The 26,117-nt window shown below is 42.6% G+C and overlaps 2 protein-coding genes and 1 long non-coding RNA gene across 12 annotated transcripts in view; 2 read left to right on the top strand and 1 right to left on the bottom strand.

The window, feature by feature from the left end:
* Positions 1 to 14,786, top strand: part of EHBP1 (EH domain binding protein 1) — a 406,607-nt gene extending 391,821 nt beyond the window's left edge. For all 7 annotated transcript variants that reach the window (XM_060187205.1, XM_060187206.1, XM_007539625.3 and 4 more), the window contains 4 exons: positions 6,227 to 6,326; positions 7,530 to 7,603; positions 13,379 to 13,493; positions 13,718 to 14,786. In XM_060187205.1, coding sequence (XP_060043188.1) covers positions 6,227 to 6,326; positions 7,530 to 7,603; positions 13,379 to 13,493; positions 13,718 to 13,808 — 380 coding nt within the window. In that variant the 3' untranslated portion in view covers positions 13,809 to 14,786. The remainder of the gene's footprint in view (positions 1 to 6,226; positions 6,327 to 7,529; positions 7,604 to 13,378; positions 13,494 to 13,717) is intronic.
* LOC132537487 (uncharacterized) overlaps positions 1 to 17,048 on the bottom strand; it is a 28,954-nt gene extending 11,906 nt beyond the window's left edge. For both annotated transcript variants that reach the window (XR_009548943.1, XR_009548942.1), the window contains exons 1-3: positions 16,745 to 17,048; positions 16,503 to 16,653; positions 14,781 to 14,939 (exon numbers count right to left, since the gene is read on the bottom strand). This is a non-coding gene — a long non-coding RNA (uncharacterized LOC132537487). The remainder of the gene's footprint in view (positions 1 to 14,780; positions 14,940 to 16,502; positions 16,654 to 16,744) is intronic.
* Positions 17,049 to 19,064: 2,016 nt separating this feature from the next.
* Positions 19,065 to 26,080, top strand: OTX1 (orthodenticle homeobox 1). Of its 3 annotated transcripts, none has more exons than XM_060187203.1 (5): positions 19,065 to 19,294; positions 19,647 to 19,710; positions 21,209 to 21,416; positions 22,360 to 22,511; positions 23,828 to 26,080. In XM_060187203.1, exons 3-5 carry the CDS (start codon positions 21,320 to 21,322, stop codon positions 24,647 to 24,649), a joined length of 1,071 nt encoding a protein of 356 aa, XP_060043186.1. In that variant the 5' UTR covers positions 19,065 to 19,294; positions 19,647 to 19,710; positions 21,209 to 21,319; the 3' UTR covers positions 24,650 to 26,080. The 3 variants fall into 3 exon arrangements, with proteins under 3 accessions (XP_060043186.1, XP_060043185.1, XP_060043187.1); XM_060187202.1 differs by having other exon boundaries at positions 19,647 to 19,755; XM_060187204.1 differs by lacking the exon at positions 19,065 to 19,294 and having other exon boundaries at positions 19,478 to 19,755.
* The last annotated feature ends 37 nt before the right edge of the window (positions 26,081 to 26,117 follow it).

Raw genomic sequence — 26,117 nt, 5'->3', positions numbered from 1 at the left:
AAAATAGGATTAAAAAACAAAAGGAAAAAATGGCTGTAGCGAACAGTGGATTCATAATACCAGCATAAAGCCTCAGCAATGACACTGGTGTCAATATAAATAAATAATTAATTTTTATTTTCTTACTCATACATTTGTTTTTAGTTTACCTTTTGAGAAATCTAGAACTAATATGTGGTGTAAAAAAAGACTGTCCATATCCTAACATGAAATTAGTTTTAAAAAAATTGCTATTGCTCTCTAAACTTCAGAGACAGTTTCCTACTTATGATTTTATTGAGGAAGTATGAAGTTGTCTATACATATGCCTCACAAGAAGTACATGCAAAAAAAAAAGTACATGCATAAAAGCTTATCAGTTATCTGTAAAGAGATGTTACCTGAATCTCTCCTTGCATTCTGTCTTACCAAATAATAAAAGGTGTGTTTATTTTGAGAATATGTTATTTTACTTCAACAAAAGGAGACGGAACTTTCCTCAATATTTATGTTCTTAATACTGTAACAAATACACCATGGTGAGCAAAAACTTATAATTACTGCTGAAAGCAAAAGCATCAGTAAGGATTATGATACTTTTCATTTATTTTGGTTGCTATTTGAAGATATATTTTGGAATAGAAACATTTATTAGCTTACACAGTAAAATTTAATTTCCTAATAAAACTTTTATTGCCTAAATTTAAAATATTTTCTAAAACTGGGACACTGGAGTCCTGCAATAACATTGCTTTGGATTTAATGTGTTCATGACCCTACATAACTGCATTAAATTGATCTTTTCTGATCCATTAAGTAAATCTTTCAGATTTCATTTCCTTTATTATTAAAATCTGTAGTACAATTTAGTTACACCTCTATGTGTGTCTCCATTGTCATATATATATATATATATATATATATATATATATATATATATATATATATCCTTGAAAAATTATATTCCTGTAGAAATACCAGCAGGACAATTGGTTATGGAAAATTTTTTTGTTTTTATGTTTGGTGTAGTTTTGAATCCTTTAAGCACCATATGTGATCAAGCTATCTCTGTATGTATAGCTTTGGCAGCATTTCAGTAATCTTCCATGGTGGAAAGAATATATATATATATATATATATACTAAATCTTTGTGTTTCCATTGAATTCATTTTCTGTTTAGCTAAAATTGCATTGTTCCTTATTTTGTATTTATTTATGTGGTTATTTATTTGTTTGTTTTTTTGTTTTTTATCAGAGTACTGCTTAGCTCTGGCTTACAGTAGTGCCAGGGACTGAACCTGGGATCTTCTCAATTCAAATGAAATTCATTTGCATAATCACGCTGCTATGTTTTGGGCCCCTTGTTTTGTATTTCTGTTAATGATTCACAGTCTTAAGACATGTTTAAGCAGATACTAAGTTTCTAGTAAAAGAGGAGCAGTTTGCTAGTAGCCTGTTTTAAAGAAATTATTAATACAGATTGTAATATCACCTTAAATTTTAAATGAAAATGCTGCTTCTGAAAAAATAAAAGTATAGAGAAATTCTTGGGTGAATTTATGAGTTCCCGAACAAAATTGAATTCTTTAACTGTCTGGAGAAAATGTGTTATAAAAGTGCTTGCTAAAGTTATCTAACATTTATTAGGTATTTATCTTATGTACAATACTATGCATTATACTTCTTTCTATTAGTTTTTATCTATATGACAGGAAGAATGGTGTGAAGTCATATTTTTAGTATTTTTACCTGCCATTATCATTATTCTTGGCTATTTAGTATTTTTTTTCAAATTATACTCCAGTCCCAGTAATTGAAATAAGTAACATGGGAAAGAAATAATTGACATAGAGATTGTGATGCTAAAAAGACATTCCTTCCTGCAGGCAAGATAAAAAAAAACAGAGGTCTTTATAGAAACAAAGTAGAAAAAATACTATCAGAGCTTGCATTAGCCAGTATTTTTAAATATAATGATAATGTTTTTATTGGCAATATATTTATAGTCAACATGAGGCAATGTGTTTTAAAACATAGCACAAAAACCCAGTCGTGCTTTCACATTTTTTGTAATTATATACTGAAGTATATAGTATTTTGTCCCTTTTTGTTTCAAAATGGTCTGCAATGGTATATGTACTGAATTTTTCAGATGTAAAACTGAAAAATATGTAGTTTTACAAAGTATCAATATTGATGCTAGAAAGAAAAAATATATACAAATGACAAATTAAGGGTATTTTTGAAATAGAAATTATTAACCAGGTTTTTTAAATGTGGCCATTTTATAAAATATTGACAGTCTTCATTTTAAGCTACATTGTAAAATATTTTATTCTGAGATTCTGTTTTGTGGCAGAACCTAAAACTGACTTTTTTCTAACAGTGCTAGAACACAACCTTTTTTTTTCTTTTTTGAACTAATAAGACTGCTTTACCACCACAGCCCACTCTAAGTAATTAAATCAATCCTTTGTACTTACCGTATTCTCCTCTAGTGACGGTACTAGATCTGATTATATGCTTCATGCATATTCAAAGTACTGCACTGACAGCTCTTTAATGAGCTCTTACTTAATCAGTATGAACAATGTTCATCTTGTTCTTTTTTTCCTCATGCATTAGAACTAGGAACAGTTGGGAAAAATGAAACATCCAGCATTCATTTGAAAAATATATTGTACTTTGAAAAGTGTCTAAGCTGAGGAAGTTGCATTCTGCCCTTTAAAAGTCTGATGGACAAATTGGATTACTAGTATTGGATTAAATAACAAATGGTTAGAGGAGAAATGAGAAAAGCTCACTGTGATCACAGGCTTTAATATTTTTTGTTACTTATAAAGCTAAAGGGGTCTTTAACCAGTTATTAAAGTCAGGATTAATTTGTAATGGTTCAACTTACTGGCTTTTAAAAGCTTTTTAAATATAAAAAATTTAAATCTTTAAAAATAATAGCATGATAATGTATTTGAAGAAATTTTAATTTTTTAATTACTACCCTAGATATAGATTTCTATCATTGTACCCTATCTTAGATAAGGAATTAGTGATACAAAATATATTTAAACTCAAATGTTTTATCAGTTAATTTATATAATCTATGTAGTAGTATATTACATGTCTTTAAATGTTGTTAGGCTTATTTCACTTGAATTATGAGAGTCCTGAATTATTAGGCATAACTACATAAGGAGAATCTTTTATTCCTACTTAGAAATAATAGGTATAAGTTAAACTGAAGGTAACATAGTAAATACTACATCAGAATTGTTATTCTCATGAAAGCTGTCTTCCATTGAAGAAAATGATGCTAATTTAAGAGTAGACTGGTTGCTTCTAGTACTGACTAAAAGCCTCAATTATAGCTTAAATTAAAGTTTTAATATGTCTCTATTTTTAGAACTCACTTAGATTATGAACACTTGAAATTAAGTCTTTAATCAAAAAGCAAAATATTATAAAAACTACACCTATTAATACTCCACACATGTGTCATTTCACTGATCAAAAAGGCCTTCAACAGGGTACAATTGGCCTTTTTCCAAATTGCAAGCTTTTTCTCAGTGTTTTCTTTTTACTCTTTCTTCTTTTGTTGCTACCCAGGGATTTGTGCCTATCGCAGCCTATATCACATGACCAGTGTAAAGACATCACATGGTCCAAAGTGAATACAAAACCAGCTACCCTAAAAGAGATTAAAAATACTGTAAAACAATAAAGACTTTTGTTCATACCCTAAAAGGATCTGTCCTAAGTCTGTTTCATACTATACAGTTTTAACAGCATTTAATGAAGGCACATATCCTCATGATTCTCTCTGATGATGAACAACATATTTATTTTACAGGAATGTTTTGCTCACATGTTTAATCTTTTACGCACAGAATAGTTTTATATTCTAATTTTATTTTAAAGCTGTCTTCAAACTTCTGTTTATCTAGAAGTAAACTGTGGAGCACCCATAGTTTATGCAAATATTAAAAAGTTCTGTCTTCAAACATGTCAAAAGCAGATCACAGGACAGTATATCACATGGTATTATTTAGGTTAAAGAAAAAACCTGATGTGTCTAGATAGAGTATATGCATGTATGTAATATTGTAGTTATTTTTGCAGTCTGGAAAGAGATACTCTAAACTGTGACAGTACTTCTAGAGAAGGAAAGTGGAGTGGGAAGTTGGGGAGCGTGAAACTAGTGAAGTAGAGTTTGAAATTTTAATCAATTAAATCTATGTATTCCTTAAAATGTTTAAATATTTATTTATTTATTAATATGAGAAAGAGAAGCAGAACATAACTCTAGCACATGAGATTCTTCTTTTTAATTTTTGATTAGATAGAACAGAGAAAAATTGAGAGAGGACAGGGAGATAGAGAGGGAGAAACAGAAACCTCAACATCTGTTTCATCGCTAGTGAAGTGGACCCCCTGTAGGTGGAGAGTGGAGGCCCAAACCCCGATCCTAGCACTTGGTAATATGTGTGTTTAACCAGGTGCACCACCACCTGGCCCCCTTATTTAAGGTTTTTAAGGTAATTTATTGTTATTATCACTACTATTAACTAGGCACTGCTCAGCTCTGGTTTATGGTGGTCTGGGAGATTGAACCTAGGACTTTAGAGCCTCAGGTATGAATGTCTTTTTGCATAACCACTATACTATTTTCTCACCCTGATTTAAATTTTCTAAATGACCAGATAGTGTATTTGAAAGTAAAAAGAAAATACACTGCTTAAAAAAGAAAATTAAAAATAAGAAATAACTGGTATATTTAGCCTTTGCTGGAACACTTTGTTATTATTTATTTTTACTTATTTTCCCTTTTGTTGCCCTTGTTTTTTTATTGTTGTTATAGTTATGATGATGTTGTCGTTGATGATGTTGTTGTTGTTGGATAGGACAGAGAGAAATGGAGGAGGGGGAGAAAAATAGACACCTGCAGACCTGCTACACCGCCTGTGAAGCGACTCCCCTGCAGGTGGGGAGTCAGGGGCTCAAACCAGGATCCTTACACCGGTCCTTGCGCTTCACTTAACCTGCTGCGCTACCACACGCCCCCCCAACACTTTTTTTTTATTCCCTTTTGTTGCCTTTGTTGTTTTTTATTGTTGTTGTTATTGATGTCGTAGTTGTCGTTGGATAAGACAGAGAGAAATGGAGAGAGGAGGGGAAGATTGAGAAGGGGAGAGAAAGATAGACACCTGCAGACCTGCTTCACTGCTTGTGAAGTGACTCCCCTGCAGGTGAGGAAGCAGGGGCTGGAACCGGGATCCTTAAGCTGGACTTTGCACTTTGTGCCCCGTGTGCTATTGGAACTACTGTGCTATTGGAACACTTTTTAACTAGAAGTTGGACTGAAGTATTAAATAATGTCCTTGCAAAGCAATAAAGCAGTCTTGGATGAAAAATCAGCAGTGGGGGAGTCAAAGAACTGTACATTTGACTGGATACAACTTAAAGGGAAAGAAAAGTAAATGATAGGTAATAGCAAATAAATAGGTATGTTGTGATTTTTGATACTTTGGCCTCTTAGGGATAAGGGAAAAGATGATAGCATGGCTGATAAAGAAAGTATATTTCAAATGTATGGGCAATAAATTTATAATCTTGAATTTTATATCATCTCTCAGCTGACATGTTTTCTAATTTATTTTCATTGTTATGTTTATTATAATTTTTTAAAGATAACTCTAGATACTTTTTAGTAGCTGTTCATTTATAGCGTTTAAGATAATTTGCAGGTTCTTGATGCTATTGGATAAGTACTAGAATGATATATACATTTACATCTTCAGCTTACTTTGTGGGGAAGAAAATAAGGAGAAGAAAAAGATAGAAAAAGCAAGTCATTACAAGTGGAAACTTTCATAAAAATCTCTGGACTTCTCTGATCTCCCCGTTAGTCTTATAATTCTCATAATGATTTTTAATATTTTTTTTAATCATGACCATATGTCTGTCAGCACAGTGAGTTCCTCATTGAAACATAATACACAAGTCAGCCTCTGGGGAGGATTTAAAAATTGGAACACATTTTTTACTGTACTTAGCGTTAGAGTGATGTGTAGATATGTTCGGGGGGCCTGAGATACACATGCTGAATATCAGCTTTAGAAGAAACAGTTTAACATATACTATTGTGATAACTAAAATGTTTCATGTTAAAAAAACAACAACAACAACACTTTTCTAGAGTATTATTTGCCTTGTAAAACTTCAGTAGAACTAACTCTTCCTGAATTCTAGGAAGGAACACAGAAGAAGAAGAAGCTATGATGCAGGAATGGTTTATGTTAGTTAATAAGAAAAATGCCTTAATAAGGAGAATGAACCAGCTGTCTCTCCTGTAAGTATTCATGATTGTGCTTGTTTTTTCTACAGTGTTGATGAGCTTTAAACTTTTTTCCATTTCCTTCTTTGGGGTCTCATACTTATTAGGCTTATTTTTTTCCTTTGGAAATGACGATATGTCTCACATAAAAAATTTAAAATAGCATATAGTTGATTTTCATTTGAAGATGAAGAATTTTTCAATAGAGAATGAAAAATATGTTTCTTCTATAAAAAGTTAAGGACTATAAACAATTTTTGTTTTCTAATAGTCAAGTACTTGCGCACAAAATAAAAAAGATTTGATTACTAGTAGGGGATAGAGGGAAGAAAAATGAAGTTCATTTAACATCAAATTTTAAATTTAAAGAGAAGTAACTCTTAGTGTTTGGTATACAGTTGAATGATAGACTGCATGCTTCACATGTACATGGCCCTGTGTTCAGTTTCTGGCACAATAAAATAAAAACCAAAAAAAAAAAAAAACCTCTTAGTAAGAGCAAGTACATTCATATTCTACAGATGTTGTTATTCTGAATTTTGAAATGAAAGTTAATGATGAACAAAGAAATAACCTTTTATGAGAGTAAGAATTACTATAAAATGGAGACTAGATTAAATATAATCATTCTTAGTCTGTAGCCATTTAGTTCACTATAGAACTTAATGCTTGTTTCTTTTTGCTCACTAGCACTGTTCTTAATTTATGCCACCTAGTGTGGAAAGGAACAGCCTTATTTTAGTTAAGAAGTCAAGCTTTGTCATATTTGCCATGCTTGAACTTGATAAAATAGTTACAAAGAAGCATAAAACTTAACTAGTCTTGCATTTTTCGCACTATATTGAATCTGTACTGGTAATACTTTCATGTTTCTTATGTTGTCGCATGGAGCTCTAAAACAAGATTTTTTATTGTAAATTATTACAACTATCTCACAAAATAGCCTTGTAACCTGGCATTTAGTACAAGAAGCATTGAAGAATAGATTACTTATTAAAATATACTTCTGTACAATTCAAAATTGAAGGAAAAAAATAATAGCACCAGTAAATACTCAACATGTGAAAGGCTTTAAGTTTGTGTATCATATGTTTGGAGTAGCTTAAAGTTAAAGAGAAAAGTCAGTTTAAGTCCTAAAATCAATGTAACCTAAAGGTTCTTTTAAGTGTTTAATGATTTAATAATTAGCATATTGATGAACTTTTGCAACTTGCCTAGGGAAAAAGAACATGATTTAGAACGAAGGTATGAGCTGCTGAATCGAGAATTGCGAGCAATGCTAGCCATTGAAGGTAAGAAGTGCTGTGGTGGAGTGAGGTATGTGAGGTATCAATTGTCAGAGAGATTTATAGTGTAATGAATTTCTGACATATAGTGTACTCACTAGGTGTGGCCTGACTGGGGACTTACAAGAATTAGCAATAGTCATATAAAACCAAAAGAGATTGATTTAGAGATAATCATTGTTTGCTATTAAGCGCAGAATTGCCTTAACTTTTGACAGTAAGTTTAAATGTGCATAAAAAGGAAAATATGAGGAATTAAGTGGTTTAACTGCATTTTACATATATGCTTAAAGCTAGTTCCACTGTAGAGGTTTGTAAGATGTATAATTTTCATGTTTAACATTCAAATTGTAAAATTTGCCTTGATTATCTTATTGCTGGCAACACTAAACTAGGTCACTGTCTAGTTAAATACAGTTCTTCAGAGTCCAACTCCTTTAAGTGGCAGTTCAGGTCAAAAAATGACATAACAGGTAAATAAAACAATTCCACAATTTTATACAATTTAAAATGAATTATGTAGTAATTCTAAGCATAGTTTATAATATCAGTAAACATTGCTTAGTTTTGACAATGGCATTCACTCCATATGATTTTTTTTAATTGAGGTGTTATAATGCTGTTCTTATAACTCTTGGTTGAAAATGTCTTATAGTTCAAAGATGTCTGCTTAAAAGCTAATCCTTTGGGCTCTATAAAATGGACCTTTTGTCTAATCAATGCAAATTGATTTTCCTTTTCTGTACTGACCTCTTAACCCATTGACTGCCTGTGGTAATTTCCTTCTTCACCTGATAAGGTACCTGATCCATATTAAGCCAATTCTAATTAGTTAACTGGGAGTTTAAGTTTGAAGGGGAAAGTAAACTGAAACCACATATTTAAAAAGATTTTAATATTGTTATTTCATGAAACACATGCCACTTATCTAATTAGTATTGTATACATTTAGAAAAGTTTTTGTTAAATGCTTACACATCTGTAACCTCATTTGACAAATATGACTAACATTTGTATTTCCACATTTATGAATATTTACTTTATTTCAAGACTTCAGATAGTTTCCTTCTAGTAATTATCCAAATATATCAAATTATACTATTGATAATGACTATAAAGTACTTTTTACATATGCATGTGTAATATAAAATATTTTAAATATATAACTATGTTTTACATAGATTCACTTTATAACATGCTTAATACAGAGCACTGCAATTTTTGTTTTACTTCTCTTACATATAGTAAAAATCATCCATAAAATATTGGTGAATATAATGAAGTAAGACAGAAATTGCTTCTGTCCAAAGCCAATATTATTAGCAGGTACCATTCTTAAAATGAGGGCCGTGATACATATAACAGATACCAGTTACATGGGTAATTCTGTTTCTTTACAACAGACTTAACAGTCATAAGTAATCTAACATACTACCTGTTCTCTGTTGTACATACGTAAGACTCTTAGAAAGTCATATTTTGACCAAGAGAAAAATGTTTTTCCTTTAAAAAAAATTGTTCTTAAAGGTTTTATTCTGTTTTTCAATTTGTATATTGGTCCACATAAGACTTTGCTTTAAATCTGTTGGCCGGTTTCTTACACTAGTTGAGCAAGAAAAGAGACCTAAGGAGAGAAGCAGTCTGTTGACTACAAATAAAGATACTTTCTCAGGGAAAAGTCTATACCACTAGCCTGAGCAAGACTGTTGTAGAGTGGTACTGATAATGGTGATGTGTTCTGTGAAAACCAATATTCCCTCAACCATCCCTGGAATGGACACAGAGATTTAGCAGCCTTTTGGAATCTGAAAACACCATAAAAAATAATTAATAAAATAAAAATTAAAAAATACTCTTAGTAGGAAAAGCTAGTTGGGTTTGTTTTGCTTTTCCTTTTTCTTAACATTCATTTCTCTTTTCCCATCTCTTCTATTTAGTTGCTAATAATGGTTTCAGTAATAAACTAAAATAGTTTCAGATATATCTGCTGCTAAATCCAAGGTGGAAAGCTTAATATATTAATAGCTATAGGACATTGAAACAATATATCTATTTTTCTGAAAAGTGATAATCACTGTTGTTATTTTTAATTCCCCCTCCAGATGATTTTCATAGCAGGAGTTTGACGCTACTGAGATAAGTTGTAGGATCCCTTTGCTAGCAAACATCTTTTAGAGACTTTCCCTATAGTTTCTTCCAGATTATTTAATGCCCCCTCAGGAAAGATAAATTCATTCCTGCACACATTGGGGTGGGCTTTTATAAAGTGGTATGTTCATTTTCTACACAAGAAATGGATCTTCTCTAGGATTTTGTACATCTTGATTTATTCTTGGCTTAGAGTTTGAAGTGGGTGCTCTTCTAAAGGGATTTATGCATAGGTTCACTATTTTTGTAGTTATGGTTTATATGATAAGCTTTTTATATTTAAAATCAATATGTAATCCTGTGGAGGAGCTTATCCCCTAAAACCCCATTTGTAAATCTATTTTAGCTTTGTTACACAGCACAGCCACAGTCTTCCATAGATTGATTAGGTACAGCAGTAGAATTCTGTCAAATGGCCTGCTCTGATGATGATGCAAACTCTTTCAGGATTGCTAGTTGACTGGAACTAAAGATAAGACTTGACTGCAATCCCCCAATGTGCTCTTTACAAAACTCATGTTAATTTTCATCAAAGTGCCAGGCTTATTTATACTAGCAAGCTTGAAGGTTTACTACAAGAACTTTAGGTCCTGTCGATTAAAGTGTTTATTGGTATTTCTTTTGTCCTTTTCCCAAGGTAATTATCAACTTCAGCAAATAATACAAATCAGAGAATGAATAATTGGCCCTATATATTTAAAAAAAATTTTTTTAATTAAACAGCTCAGTATAGATGAACATAGGCAGAACTTCTTTATTTCAACACTTCGGCTCAAATGCAGCATCAAAACTTAATCCTGTTTGTTTCAACAAGATATGGTTTTTGTAGCAAAAGTACATTAAAATCTTTAATGAGAATCCACACTGTAGTCTATCCAAACCAAAGTCAGTGCATTTAGGTAGTTGTGACTGTGATTACAGGTGAGTAATCCTTTCTTAAAATGCATTAGCAGGTAATACAAACAGCTGGGTAAAGCTATTTAAAAGGATTTTTTTTTTAATTTAGGTTTGAACTGAATCTTGTTCATTTTAAAAAGTAATATTAAGTTTTCTAAAATCAACATAATTTACTTAATTCCCCAAATTAACATTTAAATGTGTGAATAAATATGCTCACATGAAAAGGCAAATACAAAGTAGTTTTGCAAAAACTACAAACCTGCTCACTGCACTAAACTCTCTTCTATGATTCACTAGTAATTTATATATAAATCTTAATGTAGTAATGAAACACTTAATAAGAAAAATGCTATAAACTTACGCAGAAAATTTTTAAATTCTGTCAAATTTGACTGTGAAATGAAAATTACCTGAATACTTATAGTTGAAAATGTGCTGTTACAGTTATGGGAAATGTTATTATCAATCTAGAAAATCAAAAATTTTAAAAATATTTAATATTTAAGGGTTTAAAAATGTTTTCTCTCATCCATATTTTTAAAGTCTTATTTTTTTTCAAAATTAATAAGTGTTACTACTTCTACTTATTAAAACCTTAAGTGACTGACTGGTCAAGTGCAGAGAAAGATGGTCCAACTAGGGAAAAAAAATTCTATTATTAGTATTTCTTTCTTGATTTTAATTTTTTGTGATTTTTCAATTTTAATATTTTTATTAAGAGTATTTTTGTTCTACTGGTAGAACAAAGTTTACAATCAGAATGATTTCTCCAGATTGGAAAAAATTTCCAATAATCAACGTGAGAAATTTTATCAGCATTTTAATTACAAATATTTTTCAAATTTAGCAGACTTTCTTTGTTATTTATTGTTTTTAGAACTATAGTTACCTTAAATTAGACTAGATGACCTTTAAGATCTTCCCAACCTGGAGAGCCTTTTATCTGCTTTGTAAAATAAGACTGATTAAGAACAAGAACCTGATTAGGAAATTGTCCGGCATTCCTGGCCTCAGTCGTATTTAAGTCCAAAGAATAAAATTGTGATTGGTATCTTTCCATTGTAATAAATTCTTTATTCCTCTGTATGCCAAAAAAAAAAAAAAGTTTCACTTTAACAAAAATGTGAAAGTGCTCAGTTATTTGACATATTTGTTTGTTTGATGTTTTCTATTGAATGCATATGATTAATATATGGCATGTTTTATATATGTGTATTTGAACTTACAATGAAAGGAACAGTGGTAAAATTGAATAAACCATTCTAGCTTTTGCTGCTATTCTAACCTTTATTGCATGGTAGTACATCTAATTTTTAATTTGTAAATATAAGATAGAATTCCTTCTAGCACCATTAATTTTCATATAGCTGCTAAGCAGTTTGCTGTCTTGAATAAATTTTGCTTTGGAGGGGGACGGAGGGATTTGAACCAGTACATTCTTGTGTGGCTTGTGAAGATTCACATGGTAACCAGCGGTGTGCATTGTTAGGTTTATCTGAATAAGCACCAGCCATGTGAGTTTTAACATGATTGCCCAGGGCAATGGAGAGAGAAGAGAGAAACCCGAAAGGATTGCACTTCTCTCTATTTTTTGGAAAGTGCATTTGCTGGGGGAGGGGGGCCTATGAGTCAGTGACTGGGGGTTGCTTTTTTTTCTTCTTCAGCTGGTGTCCTGTTTCCCTCTAGGTCCTCATTTGTTCTGCTATCTGCCTCATCATCTACTTCTTCTTTTCATTGTTTACCTTCCTAATGAGGGAGGCGGGGTAGACTGGGGCTTGATTGACAGCTACAAGCCCTTACAGTCTGGCCAGAGAGCAGTTGGCTTTGGTTTCAAAAGTGCTTTAAATGTTCCATTTGGTCCTGTTTTTATTAAACGACACTGCTGCTCATCTTAAGGAAATCTATCAAACCAGCAAAGATTAGGAAATATATCACTGGGTCCAAAAGCCTTAACAACAAAAAACAAACAAACAAGAAACTGCCCTTACCCAGGGAAAAAGCACTGCCCATCGGATTTTCCAACCTTTAACGTGGAGCTTCAAAAAGAAGTATGTAATTTCTTCTTTGCTAAAGTGCTTTGATTTGAAACCACCCAGCAACCCTCTCCAAAAGAAAACTGGCTGTGATGCCATGGAGAGCTGCAGTGTAATATTGCAGAGCAAATTTATTTTTTACTTCAAAGAAAAATGCTAATTAGCCGATTCACTACTTTTAAAGTTATTGTGAAGCATATGGCGCCCAGTGTGAGATACATCCAACTGCTAAAATAGAGCGAAGAGGAAATTAGCGAAGAATGGGTTGTGTGGGGTGAGCATGGGGGTGGGAGAGGAGGATAGGTTCTCAGGCAGGCAGATTCTCTAGCCCTTGCAGGATTTTTATCGCCCTTCTCTTCTTCCCGCCTCCTTCTTTACCCACTCCCTCCCTACACCACACCTCAGGCAGACCTCTCCAGGACCTCCCTCAATTTAGCAGAAATTAGGTGCGTGCCTTTGCTGGCCATGGCTCACACCCGGTCTCTCAGGCAGGTTTCAACTACAGCCATTTCCATCTGCAGGAATTATTTACAAAATTGAGGTTTTTTTTTTTTCAGGGGGTGTGAAATGCTCATCAAAAACCACTAGCCAGTAGTTTTATAATACAGTTTGCCAAGAAATACAAGCAAACTGGAAAAGGCGGGAAAGGGGAGGGAGGGGTCTGGGTGTGCATTGAGACTCTGCATCCCATCCCCTGCAGACTGGCAGAAGACTGAGGCCCAAAAGCGTCGTGAGCAACTTCTGCTGGATGAACTGGTAGCCCTGGTGAACAAGCGCGATGCACTCGTCAGGGACTTGGATGCACAGGAGAAGCAGTGAGTGGGCAGTGATGGGTTGGGGGTCCTAGGCTTTGTCACCTGCTGTTAGGCTGATAAGTTTGTAGAAAGTTCAGTTCTTAAGTCTTTGGTAGGAATGGACAATCATCCGCTTTCCTCACAATTCCATTACCACTGGGGCTTGGAATGCAGAGCAAGAAGAGAGTGCTGCCCTGCTCTCCATGAAGAAACATAATTTTATTTCTTATTTGTCTGACTTCCAGGGCAGAAGAAGAGGATGAGCATTTGGAGCGAACTCTGGAGCAAAACAAAGGCAAGATGGCCAAGAAAGAAGAGAAATGTGTTCTTCAGTAGCAGCTGAATGAAAATCTTCCCAACATTTTAAGAGTCTTGGGTCCCCAGACCAGAAAATGTCAGACTCCTCATTGACTTAAAACTTTTTAAACATTTTGTTTGGCTAGACTGTACTTCTTTACCAATGCCACAGTCATTTTTTCCTCCCTCCCTTCCAGATAGGATGCAGAATTCCAAAATAGTATTGTTAAGGATCTGTGTGTGAGTTAATCATTTCCTTGAAATCATGTGAAATAGATTTGCACACACTATTTGTAAGTGATTGGTATTGGGAGTGTTTGAGAAACTGTTCCAAGATGAAAGAAAATAAGGCCCCTTCCTTGTTGTTTTCTCTCAGTTCTTGATGGGAGGAAAAATAGAAAACATTTTTGTTGTTAATAGCATTATGGCGTGGGGGGGCATAAGAGGAAGATAAGAAAATTGTCATGAATGATTTCTTTTCCAGTCCTGCCATATGTAACACTGACTCTGTTACCTAAATTTTTATAGTTAGAGCATATTCAGTCAATCTACTTATTAAACTGTGTTGTATTTACCAGTGGGATCTTCTGCAGTTGTTTTGCATTTTACTGTAAGGGTAATGGAGTTCCTCTCCTCTGCTTACCTCAAAGACTGGCCTTTTAACCTATCCTGAGATAAGTCCTATGATTTGAAGGTGAGCTGTGAGGATGGAACTAATTGACATGCATCAGTTTACAAAGACAGTCTTATCATCTGAGAATGCGCCATCTTTTTCTCTAAGTAATTATTTATTACATCTAGCTTGGTTCTACATTTTGTTGGGTTTCAACATCGGTTCAAGAATGCTGTTAATATTTAGTCTGTATTGATATAAATTTGTCTTGCCACTATAAGTAAACCCCCATTAATATTTTCTTCTCTAGTACTGTCATTTTTGTGAAAATGGTTATGTTTATTTATTACAAAACTGAGTCATATATAAATTTTCAATAAAAGCAGAAACTTTCTTACCTTAAACACTGCTGCTGCTTCCTTGCAATGAAAACCTGACACTGGTTTCAGTGAAAGTTTGTGTATCCATAAGACTTTTCATGTTGAAGAAAAAAATGATCCTCTTGAACGCAGGGTTCTATTTGGAGCTGAATGAGTTTACACCATCCCAGAGGAGCCCTGCTAACACAGGAATGTGAATTGAAAAGCAATTAGTCATATTTTCTTAAGTTGTGTAAACTGCTATCTTTCTTTGCAAGTGGTCATTTAAATAGTTCAGGGAATTTGGGATTCAATAGCACTGAAAAAAAAAAAAAAGCTCAAATCTGGGTGAATTTGCCACATTATTTCCAATTTTACACTCATGAGGAAGAACTATTGCTTCCTTATAGCCGGCAAGTCTGTAGGTGCTGTAGGGAAAGAAAGGGGGTTGGGGGGCTTAATGTGTGCAGGTGTATATGTGGGCGATAAAGGGAAGGGAACTTTTAACAAAAAGTTTTAGGCTTCAGGGGGAAAAAAACAACAAACCCCCCGCCCCCTCCCAAAAAAAAACTGAGGAGTTTATGGTAGTCTCAATCGCTCTTCTACAGAAATGTCCGAAACAAAGAGAGCTTGTTCAACAAGTTTAAGGACAGAATAAACAGTCCACTAGCATTTGTACTTTTGCTTAGATCACACATACACATTTGTAACTATACACAACTATTTATACGTAGACACAAATTCTCTTCGAAAGTATTGCGGGTGTATATAACTGCTTGTCTTTAAACTTCTCAATCAAAACTTGCTACAGTAAAATTCCTTCATAACAGGGCTGTTAAGAAGTTATTGAAAAGTTATCGGGAGCTAAATAAAATCGGGTATTTCCTCCCCGCCCCCCCTTTCATCCTAGCTGGAAAGCAGAGCTCTCGGGAAGAGGCAGCTCACAGAAGCCCGCTCTAACCCCCCCACCCCAACGGGCGGGCGAGAAGCGCCGACGTTGAGTAGGCTGGGGCCCGGCTGCCCGCCCCGGACGCCCTTCTTGGACGCTTCGCAGAGAGGCGACTCCCCCCACCACACACACACACACACACAAAACACACACACACACACACACATGGCACCCAGGACCCGCCAGGTGACAGACTTCCTCAGCCCCGGATTTGCTGCCCCTCTCCTAGCCAGTCCAGTCCCAGGCCCGAGCCTCGCAGGGGCTCCACTCGGGTTGCTTAGCGGCGTCCGCACGCCCCGCAGCGGCGGCGAGGCGCGGGTTGTGGAGGTGGCGGCTCCGGCCCTGGGCGAGGACTGCGGCCCGCGGTCATCGCGCTGCTGCCCGGAGGTGGCTGGCGCGACCCCCAGACGCGGAGAGGCCGGGGACACTACCCTAGGCCCCGTGAGGCTGGAAAAGCAGCTGCGGGCCTGGGGGTCGCCGAGATGGAGGAGGAGGTGGTGGAGGAGGAGCGTTGGCAGCCGCCTGGTTTTTGGGCACAGCCCGCGGGTCGGGGCAGAACTTCCGCCTCGGGCCAGGATTCCAGGCCCTGGAGCCAAATCCCTCCCCCCGTCCCAAATGTCCTCCAGAATCTGGCCCAGATTTGAGGTCACCTGGTTGCTGGATCCGGGTTCCCCGGCACTAAATCCTCGCTCCCTTTGCGGCCCGGGGGCCTAGAGGTGGGGGGGGGGCAGCACTCCCCGCCACCCCATCCCGCTGTAGCCCCTCTCCCCTTTTTGCTGCAGTGGTCGCGGCTCCAGTCCAGCGGCTCCCACCTGGACATTTGTCTAGCGACCGCCGCCTCAATTACCCTCGCCGCGTACAAGAAACTTTCTTCTCAGTCTCTCTCCCTCTCTATTCTCCCTCTCATCTCTTTCTCTTCTCTTAATCATGGGATTTTCGGGTTTGAGCATTAAGCAAACTCGCCTGCAGTTTGGGATTAGATAAATACTCTCATTAGTGAGGGAAAAATTGCGCTACATGATACCTCCCAACCCCCCCAAAAAAAAAAAAAAACCGTGACAGCATCTGGAAGCGAAAGCTTCGGACCCCGAGTGGCGGGCCCTGGGGACGCCCGCGCACATTCCAGCGGGTACAGCCGCTCCTCCCGGCCTCGCCTGACCTTGGTCCCGAGCCACTGCTGCAGCAGAGAAAGGCCGGGCGGAGGCGGGCGTGAAGGGAGCTGCGGGGCCCAGGCGGGGGCCACCCCCGGGAGCCCAGAGCGCAGTCCCCATCTGGAGCAGTGCCGACCTAGGGGTGCAGAGTCCGCGGAAGCGCACCCCTCAAAGGCCGCGCTCTGCCTCCCAAACTAGTGAGCTCCAGTGGGCGCCTGGCCCCGGAACTGGAAGGGGGGGGTGTATTTCGGTTGTTTTGTTTTTATTTTTGTTTTTCTGTAACTCCCCCCAAATCCCCCACCCCACCTCACCCTCCACCCCCCGCACAAGCTTCAGGCTCCAGCCCTGAGTCTCCAGGGCTGTTCCTTTGAGGAGCCTGCGCGAGGTGTGTCCCCTGAGCCTGAAGCCGCCAGTTTCTGCTCAGTTTCTTTTCCTCTTCAGGCTTTTCCTTTCTTCCTTTCTCATGCTCCCCCCCACCTTTTCTCTAGGTCTTTTATTCCCTCTCTCTGTCTCTCTCTCTTCTCTCCTCTCCCCTCTTCTCTCTCTCCCCCTTTTGTGAATGAGCTGCGGTGTCTTTGTTCTGAAGAGAAGCGCCCGTGTCGCTGACTTTTGTGAACCAGAGAAGGATCTTGTAAAACCTTTTCTCCTTCGTACTCCCCCGCGCCCACCCCTTATCCTCTGCCCCTTTGATTAGATGTTCTCTCATCATCCAAAAAGAGAGAGAGAAAGAAAAAAAAAAGAAATGTAATTTCGTTGGTCTGGCGGCCACTTTCTTTGAACATTAGCTCGCTTTCAGCTCCAACTTCAATTAGAAGGAGTTGATTTTGAGAGATCAACAAAAGAACCGACCAAAGCCTTATTAAAGGTCCTAAGAAGATCTCCCTGGTCCTTTGAGAAGCAGTTAAGGAAACAGTGTGCCCTCCATCATATTCTGTTACCGTATTTTATTCGGACTCCAAAGGAAAGTGTCGCTTGGGGGAGGGGAAAGCACTTTGATGAGTGGCGGCCGCGGCCCTTTTTTTGCTCAGCGCCCCCTTCCTGCTCCCCTCGCCCAGCGCCGGGCGCTCCGGGTGCCCGACCCCGTGGCCTGGGCATCGCCGCATCTCTCCACCGCGAGGCGCCCGAAGGCTTCTGGACTCTTCCTCACTCTGCTGGCTATAAGTTTTCTTTGAGCCTTTTTGGGGTGGCGAGGAGCAGGAATTAGGGGAAAGAGACAGGAATTCCTCGAAAGGGAGCTCAGTCGTGCCCAATGTTCAGGAGGAGGCACCATTTAAGAGAATTGCCTTGCTTACGGATAGGGCAAAACACTCTTTTTGCGCTTTGAAAAGTAAACGAGCTTCAGAAGTTTGCTCAACTGGGAATGGAGTTCACGAGTACGAACCATCCGGGGAGATCGCCGCCAGAAGGCTGCTTCTGCAGCACGTGGAAAGGCCATTGAGGGCAGAGGTCTGTGGCCAAGGTTTCCACCAGACTGTCCCTGTACCAGGAGGCCCAGAAGGAGAGAGAGACAGTGTGAAAGAGAAAGTTTCCTATCAAAATCTTTCGATTCAGAAGAGTGTGTGTAAGGGGGAGAAGGGAGAGACTTAGGACTCCCCACTTTTAAGGAGAAGCGTCTAAAATGTGCAAACACCCTTCCTGGGACTGAGAAGTCCCCGGGAGACGCCAGGGAGCAGGTAATTGGCGGCGCCACCGGAGCGAGGGGTGTCCTTGCCAGGCTCGGCTCGGAGTCCCGAGGCGGAACCCGCGCGCTCAGAGCCGCTCCCGCGCTGGGCGCAGCCTGTGCTGGCACGAGCCGCCCGCGGCGTCCGTCTGCAGGTGGCGGCGCGCTGGGGGGAGACGCCGGGGCCCGCGGAGCCTCGAAGCGAGTCGGGGGCCCGCTTCGCTCCAGTCCTGGGCTCCAGAGTCCTTGCGCTCACAGACCGGACGCGGAGCTGAGGGGCGCGCGGGAAAGCTAGGGAGCCAGTTCTCCAGCACCTCGCCTCCTGGCCTCCACTCCCTCGTGAGCTCCCGCCAAGGGGGCGGGAGAGAGCGCGGGCTCCCCAGCCACCTGGGCCTGGAGATTCCCTCTGCGACCCCGGCCCAGGCCCGGGCCGCTGTGCTCGCCTTGCTCGCCCGGTTCTGAGAGGCTTTTGCCAGCCGAGCCCCGGACTTAGCGCGCTGCCGGGGCGGGGCGGGCGGGCGGGGAGGGCGGGGTGCAGGGGGGGCGGGGGAGGGCGGGGTGCAGGGGGGGCGGGGGAGGGCGGGGGCGCGCGGAGGTAACCCCCGGCTCGTGCTGCCATTGCCCGGCTCCCTGTCACTCAGCCCGCGCTGGGCCTGGGATTGGCAGCCTGTCCCCGTTACGCACTCGCCTTGCGTTCACATACCCGCGGAGGGCAGTAGAAAGGTGATCAATCTTCATCAGGCTACATTTCCAATCACCTAAACAACCGAGCAAGACAAGCTACTCCGACAAGGTAATTCGCTTGATTTATTTAGTTTGCAAAGTGCCTCTCCAGGACTTCCCCAGGCCCCGGAGCCTCCACGTAGTGCCGGGAGTGCAACGGCGCCCTCGAGCCACCTCCCAACTCTGCCTCTCTCACCCCTCCCTCCTCCTCTGGGCCCCCTGGCTGGGTCCCCCGCGAGGTGGTGTCTCGGGAGCGTGTGGGGGAAGTGTCTGTGCAATAAAGTGAAGCCTGGAGAGACACGCACAAAAGCCCCTGGGAAGGCAGAGATGGGAGAGGGGAAGTTAGGGAAAGAAAGAGACCCGGGGGTCCCAGCTGGGCTGTCCAGCCCGGCGGGTGACTCGTGCGCTGCTCTGTTTTGCAGGTCGGCTGCCCCACGGCGTGCGCGGCGCTAGGTAGATGGTGAGCGGCCCGGCAGCAGCGGGCAGGTAAGGAGAGAGCCGCCGACTGGCCGCCCGGGACGCTGCGAGCGCGTGAGTTGCCTGGGCCTCCCCCCTCCTCACCGGGGTCTCGGCTCCCCGGTCGCTGGCAAGTGGGCGGGGCTGGAAAGCCACCTGGCGCCCCTCTGTGTTCGCTGGGGACCCCAATACTCTGCCACGGTCCCTCTCTACCCTCCCCCACCCCCTCCCGCGAAGTAACCGAGCTGAAGTGAAGTTTGAAGAAAGTCTTTGAAAACTCACGCCGCAACTGAGCAACAGAATCACCATAGCCGTGTAAATTCCACTCTCTTTTGGCCACAAAGCCGGGCAACCCCTCCCCTCCCATCACCACCACCCTGTCCCTGCAAACTGCGCTACCCCTGCCCGGGTCGTGGTGCCTCGAAGTGGGAGCTAGAGGCTTCGGTAGCTCTCACTCTCTCCTAAACTCCCTACGTTGGGTTCTAGGCCTGCTTGGAGTTCTCGAGAAGTGGGGTGAGGTGCCCGTGGGGGCACCAGCTCCTCCCCCCCCCCTCTCCATTCCTGCGAGCAGCGCCTCAGCTTTGGGGCAAACGGGAAAGCAATGTTTCCACTTCCCTGTTCTAGTTGATTTGAGCACCACCGCCGCTGAGGCCTAGAACTAACCTCGATCTCACTTGGGGCGGCGGGCTCGACTAGTCCAAGAGGCTGCGAGCGCACGGGACCTGCTACATTCAGGCCTCCCAAGTCCCCGAGGTTGTGGGGCACTGATCAGCCCCTGCCCGCACCCCTATGGACGCGGCCAGGGTCCAGGGCCAGGCAGAGAGGAGGGCGGCCCGGCTGCATTGGCGGTGGCGAGGGGACCTGACCTCCGGCCGAGTCCTGGAACCTGCATCTCTGCAGTGGCCCCTTCGGTATCTCCTCGCCTCTTTGGCCTGGACTTGGGCACATAGCTGTGGTTAAGGTGTGCTGGGAGTCCCGGTGAGCAGCCTTTCAGCAAAGGGGCACAGAGAGGTCAATTGAAGAGACAGGAATGTCTGTGGGCTTTGGAGCCAGCCTGGACAAAGAGTCTGAGACCTTTGAGTGAACCACCTATCCTAAGTGGGCAATTTCGTTGCTAGCTCCACACTTAGTCTTATCTTTCCTCCAGCTTTGGCAACCATCTGAAACAAGTGCTTGTGCTCTGGAGCTGCAGGCCTCCCCAGGCGGGGAAAGTGAGTATTTACATGTAGGAAGTGAGGTGGACTCCCACCGGACCCTGAGTTTTGCCTAGGCATTGGGTACTCCATGGCCCTGGAACAGATCTTCCTAGACTTTTAAGCCTTTCCTCATCACTATTGATGCCCTACCAGTGTTTTTTTTAGCCCATGTCAAGCCCTAAAAAGAGATGAGGGTGATCCAGAAAAGTTTACTTGTTGAAGTTTGGTCTATCCGCTTGTGGAGCTTACTTCCATCACAGTTCACAACCTACTGCTGCTCCAAATTTGGGGGTGGTTCTGAATGTTGGTTTCCTTATTTCTTATCTCTTTAGGCCAGGTCCCCAGAAACTACAGAGCTTGAAGGACTGAGCGGTGGGAGCCCCGCACTGCGCCTAGTCCCCGGCCCCCTGGATCCTGCAGGGTGCCTCCATCCAGCTGTTAGCATGATGTCTTACCTCAAACAACCCCCATATGGCATGAATGGGCTGGGCCTGGCGGGGCCCACTATGGACCTCCTGCACCCCTCTGTGGGCTATCCGGGTGAGCTCCAACCCTCGCCCCCTACCCCCCCCCCACCCTACCAACCTATCCCCAGCAAATCTAACTGTTTTGGGTTTCAAAACACACTTTGTCACCCACTGAGCTCTTTTACTGTGTTTGCAATGCTGGGCACACTACAGATGCAGGTCAGTGAGATAGGCTAGGTTGCTGAATAAAGTAGCAGTTTGCTTTTGTGATTCCATCGTCAATACAAGGCTCATGCTTCTACCCACCAGTTCGTTTCCCATGGTAGCTTTTTTTTTTTTAAGTATGTGTGTGTAAATCTCTCCCCTAATAAAATGAAGAACTTGGACTGATTAGGCCCAGACAGGAATAGCTAGGCCTAAGTTAGGAAAAGCTACAGGCTGAGCTAGGATAGAGATTTCTCTGTCCCTGATTAAATTACTCTCTAGACCTGTGGCCTGCACCAATTTTTTTGCAGTACTGATGTGAACAATTTGGACAAAATCCTGGTTTTCTTTTTCAGTTCCCACTAATAGAAAGTTATTGGGACTTTAGCTTGCTCCCTATTATTCTCTCAGAAAATGTTTTCCAAGTCGTGTTTCTCCAAACCCATTCTTCAGCCAGTCTCTGTTGGGGGGTGGGAGGTGGGGGTTGTGCACGATGGAAGAGACTGTGTAACTTCTCTAACCTTCTTAACTTCCAAGAGGCAGGAAAAGAGGTCATCCCTGGAGTCTTGGATATTGTTCTCTCAGTGACACATATACTCTCTTTCTTCCACCTGTGGGCTTGGCCTCAAGGGAAGTTTCTTTTGCTTGGAGCTTTTTTTTTTTTTTGCTTTTTTTTTTTTTTTTCTGGTTTTTCTTTTCCCCTCTCTGTTTTTGCAATAGCCTGGCTCAGAGCCTGGGAAAAGCCTCTCTAAGCCCTCTCGCGCCGTCCTGTAGTCACTGCTGACTCGAGGTGCCCCCCTGTGTCCCCTCAGCCACCCCACGAAAGCAGCGGCGGGAGCGCACCACCTTCACACGCTCTCAGCTGGACGTACTTGAGGCGCTCTTCGCCAAGACTCGGTACCCTGACATCTTCATGCGGGAGGAAGTGGCTCTCAAAATCAACCTACCAGAGTCCAGAGTCCAGGTGCGCGTGCCTCAGGCTACAGGATCTGAATTTCGGTCGTTGGAGCTAATGGGAGAGGGTCTGGGAAGGGTGGCTTGGTGTGGGGGCAGGCTAACCGGCTGGGCAGCCCCTCTCAGACTCCCCCTAGCGCTGAGCCCAGGTCTGGAAAAGGAGGCAAAGTAAAAGCAACTAGTTTAGAGCCCTGGATCTGGCCTTCGGGTTTGCAAGTAGTTTTTAGGGTTGCGGGAGGACCAGCAAATTTCCCAAATATAAACTGCCCTGAGAGTCCAAGACCAACTTCAGCTTCTTTAGCTTCTTCAGTTGCTCATAGCATTTGATGTTTTCTTGGGGGTGGGATGGGGTGGTGTGGGAGGTGGGGGGTGAAGGAGGATTTGTCTCTGAATTCTACCTTGCCTCCATCCAGGGGGTCCTGAAAAGGTGAAGTTTGACCAGACTTTCATTTCCTAAGAGTGCCCTCCACAGTAGCACCTGACAGATCAGGCATTTTCTTTGGTTGCAGAAAATGCCTAATGCAAAATCCCTGCGGCCAGCTTTGCTTTTTCTGATTTTTGCCATGGGAGGGCCTTCAAAATACTATCTAGATTATAATTTAGAGCTCTTTTCATGGGTCTTTTATCTTACCTTTCCTTGATGGAACCAAGAATGCTTTGCTTTGTATTTTATAGCAGGGCTCTTTAGGAGAAGTGAGAGCTGTAAGTGACTGCTTCATTTGGTTCCAAACTACCTAGAACTAAGAAGCCCAACGAAATTCTGCCCTGGCTTCCTCTCCAGGTCCCACGAATAATGCCCATGTTCACCTTCCTGGCCTTCCTTCACCACCATTTAAATTATATGTCCTGACTATCCCTGGGTCTTCAGGGGGCAGACCAACTTCTGTCTCAGACTTGGTGACTGCTACCTCCACTCCGTAGCTTACTCACTCACTGTTTCTTAAAACTTCATTCATAGAAAACGTGACCTACAAACGTTTAGTGGACTGGAGGGAAGCAGCCGATAGCATCAGTCTAGAGCTGTCTGTACCTCTGGCTAAGCATATGTTTCACTCTAGAGAAAAGTTGTGTTGGGGATGGGGAGATTCACATCTCTGGAGCTGCCAGAAGAGGGTCTTTAAGCAAAAGGGTGGGGGAGGGTGGAGGCGCTGGGAACGAAGGGGCAGGGACTGGAATTGGGGAGGGGCCTCGAAGACCTGGTTAAGAGAAAGATTCGAGATTCTAATCAGGGGCTGGGTGGTGTTTCTAAAAGTCTGGAGAAAGAGCGAAGACAGCAAGCCCTACTCGCCAGTCCTGATACTGTCTTCCCCCACCCGCCCGCTGCAGGTGTGGTTCAAGAACCGCCGAGCGAAATGCCGCCAGCAGCAGCAGAGCGGCAATGGGACCAAGAGCCGTCCAGCCAAGAAGAAGTCGTCCCCGGTGCGGGAGAGTTCAGGCTCGGAAAGCAGCGGCCAATTCACGCCACCCGCTGTGTCCAGCTCCGCCTCATCCTCCAGCTCGGCCTCCAGCGCCTCTGCCAACCCAGCGGCCGCAGCAGCGGCCAGTCTGGGTGCGAACCCGGCGGTAGCTGTGCCGTCGTCGTTGAGCACTCCCGCTGCCTCGTCCATCTGGAGTCCGGCCTCCATCTCACCCGGCTCGGCACCCGCGTCGGTGTCAGTGCCCGAGCCCTTGGCTGCGCCTAGCAACGCGTCCTGCATGCAGCGCTCGGTGGCCGCAGGCGCCGCCTCCGCTGCAGCCTCGTACCCTATGTCCTATGGCCAGGGTGGCAGCTACGGCCAGGGCTACCCTGCCCCTTCCTCTTCCTACTTTGGCGGTGTAGACTGCAGCTCCTATCTAACGCCCATGCACTCGCACCACCACCCGCACCAGCTCAGCCCCATGGCACCCTCCTCCATGGCGGGCCATCACCACCACCACCCACATGCGCATCACCCGTTGAGCCAGTCCTCCAGCCACCACCACCACCACCACCACCACCACCACCACCAGGGCTACGGCGGCTCTGGGCTTGCCTTCAACTCGGCCGACTGCTTGGATTACAAGGAGCCTGGCGCCGCGGCTGCTTCCTCTGCTTGGAAACTCAACTTCAACTCGCCCGACTGTCTGGACTATAAGGATCAAGCCTCATGGCGATTCCAGGTCTTGTGAGCCCAGGAGTGAGCGAAGAGGAGAAGAAACGCAACTACCTGCGCCCTCTGTGGTCCCCGTCCTGTTGCTGCTGCTGCACCACCCGCCTTTGTCTCTCGCCTTCTCCAGACCTGAATTTTCATATCTCCCTAGAGATGCCCATTGCCAACACTGCCGCCCTCATCTCTGTGCCACTTGCTTGGGGGTTGTGTAAACCCACTCGCCTGCCCTTTCCGTGAGGGGACCGGTGCTTTGACTTGGCCCACAAATTCTTTATGGGAAAGCTGTGTGTTGCCCAACTTAAACTCCTAGGTCACCCTCTTTCAACTTTTCTGGATAGTTATTATGCACTTGCAGCCTTCGGAGACGCTTCACTCTGAATTGCTGTTTGAGCCCTACACTTTAATTTATTCTTGCTGGACACTGGAGTCACTAACTGGCATGTATCTGCCCACTGGAGTGCACCCCACACTCTACCACTAAGTGTTTCTCGCTGGCAGACGGCCGGCTCTTCAGCTGCCCTTGGCCGGATCCTTGCCTGCAGGCCAGAGCTTCTCGGCGGTTCCTCCTCCCCAGTCGGGTGCACTGGGGCAGGGCGTGCGGATGAGCGGGCCCCTTTGCCTCTCCTGCACAACCCCGCCCCCGCGTAGAAATGGCCCAAGCTTCCGCCTCTGCGGGAATGCTGTACATAGTCGGGTCCGTTCCAGGGACCACTTAAACTTTTTAGTTGCTGTTGGTTGAACTGAACATATTTGGTTTTAGCACCCAGGAAATAGAACTTTAAGATATATACAGCATATATAAAAATATATACACATATATATAAAACAAAAGCAAAAAATATTTTCCCTCTCCCCCCCTTCCTCCAACGAGGGCGCTTTCACTATTTTCAGATGTTGCAAAAGTGTCCTGCCTTCTTCCACACCTTCTTCCTCTGTGTATTTATTAAAGAGAACCACTTGGTTCCAGGAAATTGGGCACGGAGCTTTGGGGAGGGTCCCAGGGTGTGGAGGAAACAGTCAAGTCAGGGTCCAGGAGAGGGGGCTAGGCTGGGTGGCGGGTGCGGGACTGAGTCCTTCACCAGGCTTCAGCACAGGGTCGAAGTTCTGACTTAAAGACCAAAAGTAAATAAACAAGAAAAAAAAAAAAACAGCGTTATTGGAAAGCAAATAAACCCAGCCCCCCTGCTCCAATTCCTCTGTCGGCTTCTCTGTTTAACAACCCTGTTTTGTCTAGTGAGTTTTTAGTGCACCTTCATTCAAATCTGTGGAGAACCCACACTTGTGTATCAATTTTGGCTTTGGCCGTTTTGTCCAGTAGGTGGGAAAGTAATTTGTAAATTTGATTTGTCCGATGTGAAGATCACAAATTACTCGTTGAAATGTAAGGCAGTTCCTCTCCCCCACTCTTTATCTGCATTATTTCCCGAAAATAAATTCAAATTAATGAATGGCTTGTCAGTGTTGCTCTTCTGATTTCATTCCCAGCT

The sequence above is a fragment of the Erinaceus europaeus genome, chromosome 3 (assembly GCF_950295315.1).
Source record: "Erinaceus europaeus chromosome 3, mEriEur2.1, whole genome shotgun sequence".
In the NCBI taxonomy this organism is placed as follows: domain Eukaryota; kingdom Metazoa; phylum Chordata; class Mammalia; order Eulipotyphla; family Erinaceidae; genus Erinaceus; species Erinaceus europaeus.
This window is presented reverse-complemented; position numbering and strand designations above follow the sequence as displayed.

What these genes read in the sequence shown, in the direction of transcription:
- OTX1 (XM_060187203.1), top strand. Translation starts at nt 21,320, where the DNA reads ATGATGTCTTACCTCAAACAACCCCCATATGGCATGAATGGGCTGGGC. An exon ending in CCCCTCTGTGGGCTATCCGG is followed by an intron (nt 21,417 to 22,359) that starts GTGAGCTCCAAC and finishes GTGTCCCCTCAG; the next exon opens with CCACCCCACGAAAGCAGCGG. An exon ending in TACCAGAGTCCAGAGTCCAG is followed by an intron (nt 22,512 to 23,827) that starts GTGCGCGTGCCT and finishes CGCCCGCTGCAG; the next exon opens with GTGTGGTTCAAGAACCGCCG.